Source organism: Capricornis sumatraensis, chromosome 16, assembly GCF_032405125.1.
Source record: "Capricornis sumatraensis isolate serow.1 chromosome 16, serow.2, whole genome shotgun sequence".
NCBI classification, from domain to species: Eukaryota; Metazoa; Chordata; class Mammalia; order Artiodactyla; family Bovidae; genus Capricornis; species Capricornis sumatraensis.
The window spans coordinates 65555897-65573920 of NC_091084.1; the positions used below are offsets into that span (position 1 = coordinate 65555897).

The 18024-nt window shown below is 43.6% G+C and overlaps 1 protein-coding gene across 1 annotated transcript in view; it reads left to right on the plus strand.

Annotated features, from left to right (window-relative positions):
- Positions 1–520: 520 nt before the first annotated feature.
- Positions 521–18024, plus strand: part of CAT (catalase) — a 37810-nt gene continuing 20306 nt past the window's right edge. Inside the window, exons 1-6 of the mRNA XM_068988250.1 lie at positions 521–655; positions 13726–13897; positions 15306–15416; positions 16465–16595; positions 17127–17231; positions 17803–17928. Of these exons, the coding sequence (XP_068844351.1) occupies positions 590–655; positions 13726–13897; positions 15306–15416; positions 16465–16595; positions 17127–17231; positions 17803–17928 (711 nt within the window). The 5' untranslated portion in view covers positions 521–589. The remainder of the gene's footprint in view (positions 656–13725; positions 13898–15305; positions 15417–16464; positions 16596–17126; positions 17232–17802; positions 17929–18024) is intronic.

Here is an 18024-nt window from a genome sequence, read left to right on the forward strand (position 1 = left end):
ATTTGCATTTATTCCAAATTCCACCAATCCTTTCAGTTGTAAACAAAATTATTAACATTGGAGCATGACAAACCTTCATTTTGCACAGAGGAACTCAACCGTGGATTTCTTTTTCTCTGTTTTTTAAGAGCTGAGAGCATGTTACCAGAGTTCAAAGCCTCACCCAGCAGGGCCTAAGCATTCTCTCAAAAAAAAACTGGCAGACTATCAACCGCTACCTCCCAGGGCACCCTGAAGGATACTGATAAGCCGAGGAGACAGTCACATCCGGGTACGCGGGGGGCCAACCCCAAATTAGTTAATCTGGAGTTTGGGGGTCGGAGGTGAGGAGGTGCAGTTCCTTTTCCTATCTTTCCCCAGCCTCTCCTCTCCCCGAGTCCCTGCTCCTCAGCCCCGCCCCTATCTGGCTTCCAATCCCATTCCGCCTGGAGCTCAAGTGGCCAATCAGGTGGCTGCCCTGCCGAGGGGGCGGGACGGGGGGGGAGGGCGGAGCTGAGTGGCGGAGTCTGAAGTCGCCTATTTCAGCTGCGGCGCTGGAGACGCGTAAGCCGAGCCCACCTGCAAAGTTCTGCAGCGCCGCTCAGACACCATGGCGGACAACCGGGATCCAGCCAGCGACCAGATGAAACACTGGAAGGAGCAGAGGGCCGCGCAGGTACACTCTGCGCTCTCCGAGCCGGCCCTACGGTCCGCGTAGGAAGCTGGGTGTCCTCAAGTAACGGCCCCTGCTGCCCCAGCGCGGAGGTTCTGGGGAGGGAGGGCTGTACCATCGATCGCGGGGGGCCTAGGGGTGTGCGTGTGCTTCCTTTCCGTCTGGTTGGGCTGTTACATTCGCGGGCGGGAGGGGAGAGGGTTCTGGGCCCCGGGGGCAGCGGTCCTGCAGGATTTGTGGTAGGCTGCCGGTCGTGGGTGGTTGGCTTACAGTTTTGAGCCGTTGCCAGCTGGGACAGAGGTTGCAGTTTGAGGCAGCAGTGAAGGCTTATGGGGAAAGAGGCAGAGAGCTGCAGCTGCAAGAAAGGAAGTGACGGGGAAGCAGGAGCAGGCTCTAGCTTTGCCCTCGCTCAAACAATAACTACCAGCTTTCGTATTTGGGGTGGGGGGTGTCTTGGGGGCAGGAAACGTCTTTTATCATCTCCATGTCCCCAGCACTGAACATAAAGCATTGTTTGTGTCTTAGTTGCTCAGTCGTGTCCGACTCTCTGTAACCCCATGAACTGTAGCCCACAGACAGACTGCTCTGTCCGTGGAATTATCCAGGCAAGAATGCTGGAGTGGGTTGCCATTCCCTTCTCCAGGGGATCTTCCCGACCCAGGGATGGAACCCAGGTCTCCCGTGTTGCAGGCAGATTGTTTACCATCTGGGCCACCAGGGAAGCGCACATACAGCATTAAACAGCTAAATAAAAAGATTTGTATACCCATGATTCCTTTTGCACTTAAAAACATCGTCTAGCATTTTAGAGCTAAAAATGACCTTAGTGATTAATTAATGCATTTATTTACACCTATGCTTTGAGTGCCAGCATGTGCTAGGCACAGCGCTGGGGCAAGTGGAGCAAATTCCAGTGAGGCCAAAAGCTCAAAGTCAAGTTTGGGAGACAAGACAGGTGAATAGATTGTTACCTTCCAACGTAGCCAGGGCACTGATATAGGTTATCTGCTGAGTGTACAGGGAGTGACTGACCTGGTTGGCAGGCTTCTCAAAGCAGGTGACATCTGAACAAGAGCTTTACAGCTGAGTAGGAATTCAGCCCTGTAGTGGCTGGCCAGTCATTCCTGGCCTGTACCCCTAGGATGCAGAGCGTTAAAGGGCATCTGTGAGCAGGTTGAGTGGGATGGGAGCACTTCTGTTTTGAGTCTTCTTTTGTCAAATTGGCCTAGAGAGTCTTTGGGACTTGCCCAGTTCCCATGGCGGCTGGTTAATGGCAGAGAGGACTAGAGTCATGCTTTCCTCATCTTTGCTCTTTCTTCTTTTTAAAATTTATTTTTAATTGGAGGTTAATTGCTTTACGATATTGTGTTGGTTTCTACCATACATCAACATGAATCAGCCATAGGCAAGCATATGCCCCTTCCCCCCTGAACCTCCCTCCCACCTCATGCCACCCATCTAGGTAGTGACAGGGTACCCGTTTAGTGCTCTTCCTTAAGACCGGGTTAGTGTTCATGAACTAGGATTAATGCTGAGTGCTCATGGGTTACCTGGCAGTCCCCTGTTTGTGAAAAGGCTACCATTCTCTTTAGAGGGCCTGGAAAATCTCTTTTCTCATTGTGCTCCTTATTATGTGCTACTAGGGTATTTGGCTTTTCATGAGTTCTTAGGCAAAGTGAACCAGAGAGACTTAGCATCTTATCAGTCAAGGACAAGTGACTAGTCAGTGGCAGAGTGAATATTAGACTCTGCTTCCTAGAGCCAGGACTCTCTGTATGCCCAGTGGTTGCTGCAACTTGGTTCACATGGAGGCTTTCATGAATCCTCGGTGAATTGGAAAAAATATGGGCAAGTGAGTTTCGCATAAAACAAAATTCATTCTTTTGAAAGGGCTCCGTTGAGACTAGCTTGCCTTGTCACTGTTTGGGAGAATCATTAACTGTTGTTAAATCATTAAGATCTTGCTGGTGACTTGCCCTGCATGGTCACCCATGTGAGAAACAGCTGGCCTGCAACGCGTGTCTGTAATCTGGGGACCCCTAGTTGAAATACTTCCGTCTCCTCTGCCCATGCATCTCAGTGTGCTGTTTACATTGTCCTGATTGGCAGGCACTTTGGTGTCTTGTTTCTCCTGACTTGAGCTGCTCTGAGTGAAAGCTGTGTATTTTTACAGGAGACTGCCCACTTCCCAAAGGAATTTTGCATCTGTCCATACCCTTTGTAATTTCCTAATGCTTTCTTTGGAAAAATTTTAAACATTCAGAAAAGTGAGAAAAATTGTGTAGTATATGCCTAAATACCCACCACATTTTTAAAAATTTCTTTTAACATGTTATTCCATATCTGTCTGTCCCTTCATTCATCCCTTAACCTATGTTTTGGAGGGGCACTTCAGAGTATGTTGTAGACATCAGTAGACTTGATGCAAATTACCAGAATTCATTGTTTAATTCATGTTTTTAAGGCAAAATTTATGTACAAAAATATAGAAATATGAAGTGTACCAATCTGTGCTTTTTGATAAATATAAACACCTGTGAATCCGGTTCTTTTATCAAGATGTAGAAGATTCTCATCACCCTGGAATGTTCCCTTGTGCCATTTCCCATCTTTCCCTGCTTCTCCTGCAGTTCTGCTCCAGGCAACCACTGATGATTTTGCTTTTTAACCATTGATTTAGGAACTTTTTGTGTAACGCTGCTTTCATTCAGCAAATATGTTTTAAGATTTTTTAAAAATGTTTTAGGATTCGTTCCTGTCATTGCATGTATTGCTGAGTACTAGTACTACTGCTGATTAGAGCACCATTGTCTGATTAGAGCACCGTGTGCTTATCCTGTTGTTGGGCACCTGGACTATTCCCAGTGTGTGGCTGTTATGAATTAACTTTCTATAAACAGTCTTATATAAGCCTTTTTGTGCACATATACTTTTATTTCTCTTAAAAAATACCTGTGAATAGAATTGCCGAGTAAGTGATAAGGCAAGTGAATGTCTTATGAGAAATTCCTAAGCCTTCTTCTGATGTGGTTTACCATTTTACACTTCTTTCAACAGTGTTTGAGAGTTACATTGGTCCACATCCTGCCATCCTTTGGGATTGTCATTGTTTTAAGTTTAGCCTTTCTGGTGAATAAGAAGTGATATTTGCCTTGCTCTGATGACCAGTGATGCATCTTTTCATGTGCCTGTTTGACCTCTGGTATACAATATTTCTTCCCTGGTGGCTCAGATGCTAAAGAATCTGCCCGCAATGCAGGAGACCTGGGTTCGATCCCTGGGTCAGGAAGATCCCCTGGAGGTGGAAAGGGCAACCCATTCCAGTATTGTTGCCTGGAGAATTCATGGACAGAGGAGTCTAGTGGGCTGCAGTCCATGGGATCAGAAAGAGTCAGACGTGACTGACTAACACACACATATGTATTTCTTTACTGGATTTGTTCAAAGTTTTTGTCCTTTAAAACATCGGATTGTTTGTGTTACTATCCTTGATTCATAGCCCATGTTTTAAGTACAGTCACGCATGGGCTACATGCTGTAATAATACATACCAAAGTGTATAATGGCATAAATCTGTAAGAAGTTTATTTCTCTCTTACGTGATTAGCCAAAATGGTTTGAGGCTGCAGAAGGAGGTAGCGAGTCCTTGGCAGCCCACAGTTCCCCAAGGCTGCAGGCTGAAGGAGGCTGCTCCTGTGGCAACACGTGGTTTCTTAATGTTGCCCTCCACAGCACTGTCTGGTCACAGACGATTAAGAGCGTGGAGGAGAGTATGGGGGAGGTTTAGATGCCAGGCTGGAAGTGGCGTATGTCACTTCTGCCTGCATTCCTTTGTCTAAAGCCCTGTCACATGGCTGCACCCGCTGTGAGTGAGGCTGGGTGACAGTCGCCAACCCTTCTACATTGTGTCCAAACATACTTTCCATGTGTGACAATCTCTCTAGCCATTTTCTTCTGATGTGGTGATGGGCAAACAGGCATAATCTCTTTCAAAAGGGTATGTTGGACTTTTAAAATATTCTTTCTGTTAGAAATGTATGACAGTAAAGTGTAGTATTTTTTTTTTTTTTTCAAATCTTCATTTGCTTGGCAAGTGCTTTTTTAAAAAATAAGTGGGCAGTTCTGCATCAGTATCTTGCCTTCCACCACCCACTTTGTTTATATTAAGTTGTGGAACTGCTGCTGGATGGCACCCTGCCATCTCCTCCCTCAAAAACCGGATGCTGAACGTCGTGCTGGGTGTCTCCTCCTTTGGAACCGAGATCAGCCAGCATGAAAACAATTTATGGGGCGTCTCTCCTTGTGGGCATATTTCATTGCTGACAAGTGAATTGGGACCTTTGTGAAATTTAATAGGCGAGTGACAAATCAAATACGTTCATAGGTATGACTTGGATCTTCTTAAAAATCTTTATTTTTCTTTCTCTCAGAGTAGGTTTAGGGAAGGGAGGTGGTTCTTCAGGTTATTTCCAGTCCTTCTGAATGGAACTTGATGGAAACTTGGTTTATTGCTTAGAATGCCATTGGCTCTTCCTGTGGGAAACTTAAGGTAATTAGTAGCCTCTGATCCCTTAAAAACTGGAGAATTTGAGCATTTCGAGCCTTTCCTTTTTAAACAGTTCATTATTACTTGGAAGAGAAGTTGGATTTTAGACCATGCATTCCTATCAATGAGTCACAAGACAGAACCTTTGAGGGTTTATGTATTTTTTAGGGTAAACTTGGTAATAGCTGCACTGATGTAACATTGCCGACATTCAGGGGGCTGGAGAAGAGGTGACTGAATAACTTCTTGTGCACGTATGTTTGCATTTCTTGTGGAAACAACCTTTTTTGTTCATTTTCTTTCTAGTACTGTGGCTGCTGTAGTTTCTACTGCTAAGAGTAAAGGAATCTTTTACTTAGGGGATCAATCGTCCTTCATTTTTTGAGCCTTTCTCTCCTCTTAGTGCCTACTTTTTTTTTTTTTTGAAAAATTAAAGGACTAGTGCAATTCTCAGTGCTGTCAGACTTATTTAGTAAAGTCATTTTCAAAGCAGAGAAAACCTCTTTTTCGGTAGCCATTCCATGTATTTTCAAGGCTTTATTCTCGGTAGGATTATTCTGTTTGCTGAAAACCAGTAGCAGTGTATTTTGACCAGATCTGGAAATATAGAGAACTCAACAAGAAGAAAAGAAAAAAATGTGAGCAGCTACTGGGACATGTTTCCTCTTGTACAAAATAATACAAGAGGAATACAAAATAATACAATAATACATTTCCCACTAGGGTGAGGGAGGAGCTGTGTTCAGTCAGTCTGTGCTTAACGGTCCAACCATGTGACCTTGAAGTCTGACATTTATCTTCCTTGTAAAAGGCAACTTTTTTTTTTCCTAGAATAAAAACTGTCCACTAGAATCTAAAATTAAATGATAAAAATGAACATATTTATAAAACAGAAATAGACTCACAGACATAGAAAGCAAATTTATGGTTAACAAAGGGGAAAGTGGTGGGACAGGGATAAATTGGGAATTTGGAATTACATATACACACTAGTATAAATAAAACAGATAACCATCAAGAACCTACCGTACAGCATAAAGGAACTATACACAATATCTTGTAATATTGATTAATGGAAAGGAACCTAAAATATCCATCTGGATCACTTTGCTATATACCTGAATCTAACAAACACAACACTGTAAATCAGCTGTGTTTCAATAAATTTTGTTTCAAAAAAAAAAACAGCTGATAGAACTCATCCAGACCTACTTTAAAAAAAAAGTGATTACTGATAAAGTTGGGTTAATATCTGCAAAAAAGAACAAAAAAACTACCCACTAGTTGTCTTCCCTGGGATCCTTGGAATCATTTTTAGTTTTCTTCAGGCATTTGCTCCCGCTGCCCTCACAGGGTTCACTTTGACGTCAACGGCCTTGTTTGTGAAAGTCGCTCAGTCTTGTCTGACTCTCTGGGACTCCATGGTCTGTCTATGGAATTCTCCAGGCAAGAATACTGGAGTGGGCTGCCATTCCCTTCTCCAGGGGATCTTCCTAAGCCAAGGATCGAACCCAGGTCTCCTGCATTGCAGGCAGAGTCTACCATCTGAGCTACCAGGGAAGGGGAGTTCTTTGCTTGCCTGTGAGATCTTATTGTTCCTTGCCCCGTGCACTGTTGTCAGCCTGAGGCCATATTCCATAGCAGTTAGCGCAGTGTTGAGAGGCCTGTTGTCACTCTCGCTGACAACTTTAGTATATTTTGTTCAGTACCAACAGGGCCCATTTAGTTCTTAATGAAGAACACATTTTGATTTTTTCTTCCATTTATTGGATTTCATTTTTTCCCATTATATATTATTCAATTTTTTATTGAATGGCGCTTCTAGAGGTGGATGGCATAGAATAACTTAGACAATGAGTAAAGTAGGACAAGAATTCATTCTTGCCTCTTGCCCTTAGAATGACCGACAGCTCTTGACTTATACTGAGGCACCTGGTGGCTTAATCATGAAGTCAGCTTACAAGATGAAGTATATCCTGGTGATGAAGTTGCCACTTGGAGCCCAGAAAGCATAGTGTTTTATTTAGTCTTTAAGGCAGTCAGAAACGTTTCCCAGTGTTGTCAGTTCACTGATTTTTGTGCTAGAGAACCCCCTCAGTGTGATGTGGTATTGAGGTGAGTCACTCTAATGCTTCCGATGTTTTAAGACAAAAAAAGCACATCCTATTGAATTCAGAATTTAGGAGTAAATCACCTGCATGGAAGTTAGGATTCTCCATGTTTTCTAGTGACAATAAGCCCTCTCTGGGCAGGAGCCTGTGGCTCAGTAAAAAATCTGCCTGCAGTGCAGGAGACATGGGTTTGACCCATGGGTTGGGAGGATCCCCTGGAGAAGGGAACGGCAGCCCACTCCAGTGTTCTTGGAAAATCCCATGAACAGCCTGATGGGCTGCAGTCTGCAGGGTTGCAAGAGTCGGAGACGACTTAGTGACTAAATCACCACCAGGAAGAAGCGTTAATCACCTGGTCTGTTGTATATTTTGAGTACAGTGCTGAACTTGCCTGTCCTTTGTCTTGACCGAATGTTGATGTAGGAAGAGTATTGAACACAGAGCCTGCCCAGGCTAACCACTCATGCATGGTGCAGCCCTCTATTTCTGTCCCTTGTTTCAACTTCTCCCTGACTTCTTTTCTTTGATATTGCTCTTTGATTCTTCATGGAAAAACAAAAAAAGCAAAAAACAACCCACACTTTATATTGTAGAAAATTTCAAACCAGAGCTGAACAGAAAAGATGGTATAATGAAGCTCCAAGCTTTTGTCTGTCAGCTTCAATAATGAATTTTTGTCCCACCGACTCTCCCCCGTAACGAGCTCCCCTGCAGAACAGCAGTTCATGTGAGTTGCCACGACTTGCTGGGGGAATTAGGCATGTCTTGTGTGGCTCCACTGGGAGAGGACTCTCGGAAGCTTCTGCTGGTTTCCTCTGACTTAAGGAGCCTCTTCTCCTTGCTTATTTTGCTTTGTATCTAAATGCCGTAATAAATGATGGCCTGAGGATGGCTAGATGCTGAGTTCTGTGAGTTCTTGAGAATCACCATCTCTCTCTCTTTTTTTTAACACTTTGTTCAAATCTAGATGCAAATAAGGTTCACACATGGCATTGATTGATATGTCTCTTGAGTCCATCTGTCTCTTCCTTAGGGTGGTTTTAAATGAAGTTTACAGTGATTTAGTAACCAGTGAGGGGTCAGGCTTTACAGTCAAACAGGGTTCAACTTGAGGCTTGACTGCTGGGCAGATTACCTCACCTCCTTCCCCTTTCATTTCCCATATTGAGAATCGGATAACAATTCTCCTTACCTTGCAGTATTGCTGTGAGAATTAATTTATATAAAACGTGTGTAAACCAACACATGTCAGTTGCCCAGCCTGTAGAATATGTGCAGGAGATGTAAGCTGTGCTGTTCTGAGAGGCGCTATAGTGTATGCTTTTGGGTCCTTGAGCCAGTCTGCTTGTGTTCAGACTCTGCTTCTGGCCCATTTTAGGTGGGTAGCCTTGAGCCGGTTGTATAACTTCTCCATGCCTCAGTTTCCTCTTGTGTATAGTGGAGATTATCTCAGTCTTTACCTTGGAGAGGTGGACTAAATGTGATAACCTGAGTAGAGGGTAGAACAGTGCCCGCAGAGCAAGCTGATATTTGTTGTTCTGAAGCTTGAGTGTGTCTAGTAAGGCCTTTCACCCCTAAACAGAGAGAGGCAAAGAAAGAATCAGTGGGATGACAGGAGATGCAAACATCATCTTCATTATAAGCTGAGGCTTAACTGGAGAATGTGGCTTAGGAGTTTTGGTAAAGAGGGCCTGCTGAGACTGTTTCCCCGATTTGAATTTATTTACACCTTGTGTTTGGGCGACTCTGGAGACTGCCAGAGGAGCAGATGCTGCTGTGGCCACTGGCTTCCAAAGGGAAGAGCGAGGGGCCCTTGTAGGCCTGGGTCCCTTTCCCAAACTGCCCCACAAGGGGGTATTTCCCTGCTTCCTTGCATCAGGGCAGGAGGCCTGGAACCCCACCCCGCTGTCATTCCAACTCCCGCGACTCGAGGACCAAGGAAACCTGAGGACCGAGGCTGTCTTTGGTTTTCTGAACGGGGTGATTTGCTAGAAAATGATAGGTATATTCTATGCTGATCTCTGAGAATATAAAGCTGACATTATGACTCTATTGGGATTGAAAGCTGGGGACAGTTTGTATGACCCCTCTTTTTCAGTTTAAAAAAAGAAGCCTACCATAGCGAGTTCTTGGAAATTCTGTGAGCAGAGGGCACTTACCAGTGGCAACTATGTTGACAAAATATTTCACCAGAGAAAGCCATCTTGACCGCTCCCAGGAAAATTTCTTCATCCCTGTCTTAGTTTGAGCCAAAAAATACAAACAGCAAAGCCAAAGTGGAATTTTACTTTAATCTCAAACCTCTCTTTTTAATCATGGTGCGAACCTTTAAACCAGGCCAAAGTACTTGTTGCCAATTGCTGGAGCAGTTTTTATGACAAGGTTGTTTAATGGGTTTTCACCAGAATTTGAAATTACAGGACTTTCCTGGCAGTCCAGTGGTTAGGAATCCACCTGCCAAGACAGGGGACGTGGCTTCCATCCCTCATCCGGGAAGATTCTACTAGAGGCAAATAAGCCTGTGTGCCGCAGCTCCTGAAGTCTGAACGCCGAGACCTTTCTCTGCACCTAGAGACGCCAAAGCAATGAGAAGCCTGTGCACCACAACTAGAGAGTAGTCCCCACTCGCCACAACTAGAGAAAGGCCCTGCACAGCATTGAAAACCCAGCATCATCTAAAATAAAAATAAATAAAAAATTAAAAAAGAAAAAGAATTTGAAGCTATAAGTTGAGATATTTCCCTTTTTGTTTTTTGGAGGGAAGGTGCAGGGAGAGACATGGGCTATTGTTACCTCTTCGTCCTTTTTAGAAATAATCTTTCTTGGTGATTTCATATCAGTCCATAGTTTAATTCATTCCTTGTTGAATCCTCAGCCTTGGTTGTGCACTTGTGGCAGGGCTCTAGATGCAGAAAGAGTATACTGTCTCGAGAGAAAAAACCATAGAGCATTAAGGCAATGAGATTATCTGTTCTGTGGGGCACAGGAAGATGCCCTTGGCCCAGCTTGTGGGGCGGCATGGGTGGGGCAGGAAGAGTGGTCCAGGAGAAGCATGTATGATTGTCATGAGGAATTGGCAGCCAGAAAGATGTTAAACACATTAACAGGTAGCTGATGCTGCTTTCCCAGAGCGGGAGCTCTTAGAATTATCTATCAACAGAAGAGCTCTTCTGTCCGTAAAAAAATTCTAGTTCTAAAGTGATCTTGCACTGAGTTAAAACAGGCCCTTCCCTGGCAGTCCAATGATTAATGCTTCCAATGCAGGGGCCACAGGTTCAATCCCTGTTGGGGAACTGAGATGCCACATCTCACGTGGAGTGGCCAAAAAATTTAAAAAACAAAAACCCTATAACCAGCAAGTTGGCAGACATATCTTTGCCCTTCCATACTTTCCTGTGTGCTGCCACACAGAAATCTGCGTGAAGTTATTAAATACTCTGAGCATGTGGCATCGACTACTAAACAAGCAATGATATTCCTCTCACTGGTTGTTGAGAGGCTTGAATGAAGATAGCTAGGCAAAAAGCCTTGCATATGGCAAGTGCTCGAGAAGTGGTAGTTACAAAGGGAAATGAGACACTAGGTACAGTCCCATCAGCTGTACTGATTCTGTGTGTTTGTCCTTTCTGATTAGCTTTGGACCCGTGGTTACCACCCTCCATCATATCCCTAGAGAAAGCCCAGAGCTTGCGTCACGGGATCTTGTTTCTTTTGTTTGATGCTGGTGAATAACAGGGGCATGGGCTCCGGGGTGTGGTTATATTCTTCTGGTTTTACTGGCACTCACTGTCCTCAGGAGGCCTGTGTCTACCCTCCTCCAAGTGGGCAGACCTCTACCCTTGTGTGTGCAGGTCACAGGGATACATCCTGCCAGGCTCTGTGGTCTGTGGGGACCAGGAGGACAGGGACCACAGCTGGTGAATGAGTGACTTGAAATGAGTCACCTGAGGGGCCCTAATGCTAAATCCACTCCCCCACCGCCCCGCCCCTGCCATCCAGCCTGCAGAGGGTCCGCCTTGCGGCTGTTGAACGAGTGAGACCCAGGTGCACTGTGGCTGCTTCTTAGGTCCTTGACCAACAGACAAGCCCCCACTTATTTTTCCCTCCTGCCCTGTCTTTCCCGGCCTCTGGCTGAAGTCCGCTGACCTGTTGCTCTCATCACCACTGCCAGACGGTTGCTGCCTCTGCCATTGGTAGGCTTTTCATTTTTTCTCTCTTCTTTCTCTACCATTCCCCTCCCCTGTCATCACCTGGGGCTTTCTCAGCACGTGCAGGGAGTGGCTTCACCTGACTGTACTCGTCTAAACAGGTACTATCTTCCAGGTCTTGCTGTTCTGGGACATATTTGTCATTGCTTGTAGCCCAGGAGGGCTGGTTTTCACTGCTTTCTACTTCAAGTTCAGTTCAGTTCAGTTCAGTCACTCAGTCATGTCCAACTCTTTGTGGCCCCACAGACTGCAGCACACCAGGCTTCCCTGTCCATCACCAACTCCCAGAGCTTGCTCATACTCAGGTCCATCTGGTTGCTGATGCCATCCAACCATCTCATCCTGTCTTCCCCTTCTCCTTCTGCCTTCAATCTTTCCCAGCATCAGGTTCAAAATTATTCGAAATGTTTGAGAATGCTGGAAGTTTGATTTAAACAAAAATCAAAACAAATTGTGTCTATTCTGGGGTTAATTGCAATGCTCACTGCATGGAACTGGCTTTTTTTCAGAAATGACTTTAAAATGTTTGCTTTTGATGGTCCATTTCCCAGCTCCACCTTCACTTACTTTATTTAGTAAAGCTTCATTGCGTTAACTCTGTTAATTCTCACCATCTCAGTGAATATACTGTGTCCTTCTTTTCATCTAGTAAATACTCTCTGTCTTTGTTTAAATTCAGTATCTCTTATTTGATGTTACCCTAAGCACCGCCTGAAGTCAGGGGTCTTTTCCTCCCTGGTCTTTGACCATGACCTCCATTCTGTTTTGCTGACTGTTGAACCTTTTCCTGCCACACTTGTTTTAAAGACAAATTGCATATCCATTGGCTTGGAAAGGTGTTAAAAGAGAGGACAGTTGATCTATTAGACCAGGGAACTGGAAGAGATGCTGAATGTTACTGACCTACAAACCCACGTTTCATTTCTCGGGGGGATGGATGTCACGGAGGAGATTCCTACATTGGGTGGGCAGGAGGCCTGGTGATGGCACCATTTCAGCATTGCCGCACTAAGATTCCATGATTCATTGTCACGAGGCGAGACCATCTCGTTCTTTAGTCCTTCAGCTCGCTCATCCCCTCATCCAGCTGGCTCTGCATCTGCCTCCTCTGGGCCTAGTTTTTGTTTTTGGCTTTATCACCCTGACCTGGTCCTGAGGAGGAGCCTTGTGATGTGGTCTCATTAATTTCTCAGCCTTCCTGTATTAGGGATGCAAAGATGGAAATGACCCTCTGACCTGTTTACCATTCCTTTCACCGAGCTTAGTGTTTTCTCACATTCTCTTCTCCTTTATGGGAAATCCCCTCCCCACACCACTGGCCCCCCCTCCCCTGCCATTTTTATTTTTTTTACACATGAAAAGTTGATTAACTTGCTGGTAGCCAGGGGAGGGCTGGGGAAGGTCATGGGAGAGGCAGTTGGCTGCTGTCAAAAGCAGAATGTGACCACAGAGCAAGATGAAGCTGCCCGGGATCACATGAGACTTAAAAATGCTGCTCCCATCCCAGAGAAGAGACAGCTGAAGGGCTCCTGATATAATAGAAATAGGAAAAATGGGTGGATCTAATTTTTAATTACAGTAAAACAACCTATCTCATCTCATAGACATTTGGCATCTTTAGAAAATTAATACTGTAATCCATCTTACCAGTAACTTTATTTTCGGCGATGACAAAAGCTGGTGACTTCTTTTGGAACTGAAAAGAGATGCTGCAGATGGCTGGTACCTACTGCTTGAGGGAAGCGTACTGCACTGTACAGGGTGATTCGCCTTGACATGTCTGGTGGTCAGGAAGTATTTGGAAAATCTGTGTAAAGCATGTGGAGGCATAGCTTCCCTGGGGACCATCTCTCATTATGAGTTTGGACATTCAGTGTTAAACGCATATGATATATAATCCCTTTTAGGGGAATCTCTACCTGAGGTTTCCTGTGTGGAGCCTGGTGGCTGTACCTAGAACAGAAGGGGAGCAGGTTGGTGAGTTATCTAGATACCGTCCTGCTTAGCATTTCTTAGGATTTCTGCGACCCAATTATAAATTCAGGCAACTGCATGTTTTGTAACATTTTAGTACTTTTCACACAGGAAATTTAAAAAGAGTTTGAGTAGCAGATGTAAAAATGCAAAACGATGTGCCCTGTGACAGTGGAAATTGAGGGTGTGATGGTATTGACTCTCTTGCACTCCTTTCCTCTCCTGTTCACTTAGAAACCTGATGTCCTGACCACTGGCGCCGGTAATCCAGTAGGAGACAAACTCAATGTTCTGACGGTAGGGCCCCGAGGGCCCCTTCTCGTCCAGGATGTGGTTTTCACTGATGAAATGGCTCACTTTGACCGGGAGAGAATTCCTGAGAGAGTCGTGCATGCCAAAGGAGCAGGTGAGAGCTGTGTTTATTTGCTGGGAAAGGACTGTTTCATAACACCTGGGTTAAAAATTACTTCTCAAAGGATCAGAGTTCCTTTAAGAGAAGTGCCAAATTTCCATTCCCTGGAGAAAGGCAAAAATGTCCATCAATAGAGGAGTCAGTAATTAAATGATGGTTATTTCCCTGGATTGAACCTTCCATGTAAAATACTTTATTTTGCTAAAAATAAAAGTAATCTTCCTTTTATTCCATTATGCATCTTAGTAAAGAATGAAAAATATGGAAATACAGACATAGACATACTGTAATTATAACTGGATTAAGATGGTGCACTTAACTGGATAAATACTGGAATTAACTGTGCAAAGTCAATGTGCTGTAGTGATTTTTGCAGTGATTTTTCCTTTTTGTCCAAAACTTCTGTAAAACTTTTATCTTGCTTTTATTACAGAAACAAAAGATGTAGATGGTATTTAAAAGAAAGCTAAAAACTCAAAAGGAGGGACTTCCCTGCAGTCCAGTAATTAGGACTCCAAGCTTCCAATGCAGGAGGTCTGGGTTCCGTCCCTAGTTGGGGAGCCAAGATCTCACAGGCTGCATGGCACAGCCAATAAATAAATAAATCACTTAAATATTGTGAATCTTAAAAAAAAAAATAGGAAAAAGAAAGCTTGATAGAAAGGAAGAAGTTTTGTTGGACTCCCATTTCAGTTCAGTTCAGTTCAGTCGCTCAGTCGTATCCGACTCTTTGCGACCCCATGAATCACAGCACGCCAGGCCTCCCTGTCCATCACCAACTCTCGGAGTTCACCCAAACTCATGTGCATTGAGTCGGTGATGCCATCCAGCCATCTCATCCTCTGTCGTCCCCTTCTCCTCCTGCCCCCAGTCCCTCCCAGCATCAGGGTCTTTTCCAGTGAGTCAACTCTTCGCGTGAGGTGGCCAAAGTATTGGACTTCCCAGTTTCTTTATTTCCTGTTCTATCTTCTCCAGCTTTTTTTTGTCGTGCCTTTGATATGCTGTTCAGGTCGTTGTTTGGCTCTGTGGCGAGCTTCCTAAGTGCTCAGCCTTTCCGTGTGTTTTCTCCTCCTCTCTCCCCTGTTCTTTCTCTCCTAGATCCTACTTGTACCTGAAGGGCCTCTCAGACCCTTTGTTCTCCTGGCAACCCTGACTAGTTCCTTCTGGCTCCACTCCTCTTTGGCTCCGGCTCTGTAGCTCTCAGCTTAGCCCTGAGTGACGCAGGGCTTTGCATTTTGCTCTCATCGTTTTATGTTTGGTTATCTCCCCTTCTCCCATCATTGGAAGCTCCCAGAAGGCCAGTGCTAAATCACCAGTTTCTCTTGTCACCCAGATACCTGTTGCGGGCCTGGTGACCTGAGTGGTAGTCTTGTGATGCCAATTTCTGTGTCTTTCTCTTTAGGGGCTTTTGGCTACTTTGAGGTCACACATGACATTACCAGATACTCCAAGGCGAAGGTGTTCGAGCATATTGGAAAGAGGACGCCCATTGCAGTTCGCTTCTCCACTGTTGGTAAGTTGGTCTGTTTGCATTACTGGTGTTGCTTGACTCAACCCTATATTTTATCTAAGGCATTTATAGCTTAGTTTCCAGAAAAAACTTACCAGACAATAGGAAACAAGCACTTCTCCAAAGTATAGCAACATTTTACAGTAGAAAAATTATTTTAAGACATGTAGAAAGTTACTTATAATTCTGTTTGTTGAGAGGTCTTAGGAAATCATGCTTATGCAGAGCTCACGCCTGCAACTCTGTGACATTTGGAAAGAGTTTTTCCTATGAGTGGTTGCCTCAAACGGATCATGAAGTAGTAGTCTTGCTCCACAGCCATGAGAACAACTGCCCTTTATTGAGGGTTAATTCTGTGCCATCCGTGGTTAGTGTTGTACTGATCCTGCTTATAATCTGTAGATAGATTAATGCTTTGCATGGTGGGGTTATTTCTGTTTCTGAGAGGGTGATTTTTCTCATGTTACAGAGCTAGTCAGAGTTAGAGCTATCAAATTGCATCTCAGCATACCACAGTGCCTGATTAATTCTGCCTCTGCATGAGTCTGTGTTTGTGCATTTTTATAATTCTGTGAAATGCAAAAGGAAATGAAATTAAGGATAAAAATTTCTGTCTTGACTCATTTTCTTAATATTAACCTCATAATTTTGACAACTTGCTTATTCTCTTTGTTCACTGCCTTAATCTTCATAATTATTCTCTTCCCTTATTTTACTTAAATTTTTAATGACCTGTTTGAACAAAGCTATTGTCCCTTATTTTAATTTAAATTTTAATTACTTGTTTGAACAAAGCTATCTTATTACACTAAATGGATAATATTTTCAGCTGTTATTATATATACTTTCTTATTTCTCTCAGCTAATTTCTTTGTTTACTTTTTCAGTCTAAATTAGCTGGTGGGTAGTAGAAATAATAACCCAGGCACTTAAATACCTAATATACTTCTAGAAGTTGGGAAGGGTAGATCCCAGTGTTTTTATGACTTGAGGCTTCCTGGATGCAGAGTACTGTAGTGGAGGCTTCATTTTCCCCATTTGAATCTTCTAGCTGGAGAATCAGGCTCAGCTGACACAGTGCGTGACCCTCGTGGCTTTGCAGTGAAATTTTACACAGAAGATGGTAATTGGGATCTTGTTGGAAATAACACCCCCATTTTCTTCATCAGGGATGCTCTATTGGTAGGTGATGAATTATTTCGCACTCTGCAGATATTTATTGATTTAAATTGATTTCAAATACTCTGTATAGATTGGCATTTGAGGAAAAGCCCTGGGAAAAGCAGAAAGAAGAGAACATTGACTGGGATTGGCTGGATTGCCTTTTACATTTTTTTCTGTGTTTAGTATCTTTTTATAAGGTCAACAATTATCATTAGTCTTAGTTTGGCATTTTGGGGCTCACTGATTTGATGGGAATGATCCAAGTTTCCTTACAACACTTGGAAAATGAATAAAAAAAGGCAGTCTGCTCAAAAATGTGTAGAGGGTAAGTTTCATTTTAGGGTTTTGCAGGTTAAAATTTTAAAATTGTATTGTTCAAAATGATAATCTGTAAACCTAGCAATAGGCAATGTATAAGACACCATAGGCCTGGTGTGCTGCTGTTCCTGGGGTTGTGAAGAGTCAGACACGACTGAGCGACTGAACTGAAGATACCATAAGTCCTTTAAATTTAATTTTTGGATTTTTTTCCTCTCTTTTTCCATTTAGTTTCCGTCCTTTATCCACAGCCAGAAGAGAAACCCTCAAACACACCTGAAGGATCCGGACATGGTCTGGGACTTCTGGAGCCTGCGTCCTGAGTCTCTGCATCAGGTGGGAATGCCTCTTTTTTTCACTATGTCACCTGATAAGGAACTGTTAATTATGCCTCATACAGTTTTCTCCAGTTTTGGATATTTTATTGGAGTTGATTTTTGACTTTGTTTTGGAGAGCCTTCCTCAGATTTCTTGGTCCTTGAAGAGTTTTATAATGACGACTTTATTCATCTTTCCCCATTCATGGACCTTGCATGATACTAGAACCATTATCAATTGATATTTAACAGTATTAAGGATTAAAGTTTCTTGTAGGAAGTCAAGCTCTTTGTATTAGGGAAATGAAGGGAAAGTAGTACCAAACAAATTTTCTGTTAAATTAGAATGTGAACAAATTAGGCTAGTTTTCTGTATAGAATTTTGAGTCAGGACATTAGTGATTTATGTTTAATATTTCTGCTTTAAAATTCTTCTGTTTGATATTTTTTTCAAATGGCAACCCTTCCTGTGAGCACTTGGCTAGTATGTTCCATGTCATTGAGAGATTCTTCTGGAAACTTAGGACTGTCTTAAAAGTATGTTTTCATTTAAACTGAACAATTTGACCCTTGATTTTCCTGTTCCTTAGGTTTCCTTCCTGTTCAGTGATCGAGGGATTCCAGATGGACACAGGCACATGAACGGATATGGATCGCATACTTTCAAGCTGGTTAATGCTAATGGAGAGGCAGTTTATTGCAAATTCCATTATAAGGTACAGGTCACCTTTGGCAAAGGTGGTGGAAGGCTCCTACCACCCACGTCTCCTTACTTCTCCTGAGGATTGGGCAAGGATCAAGGCCTGGCCTTC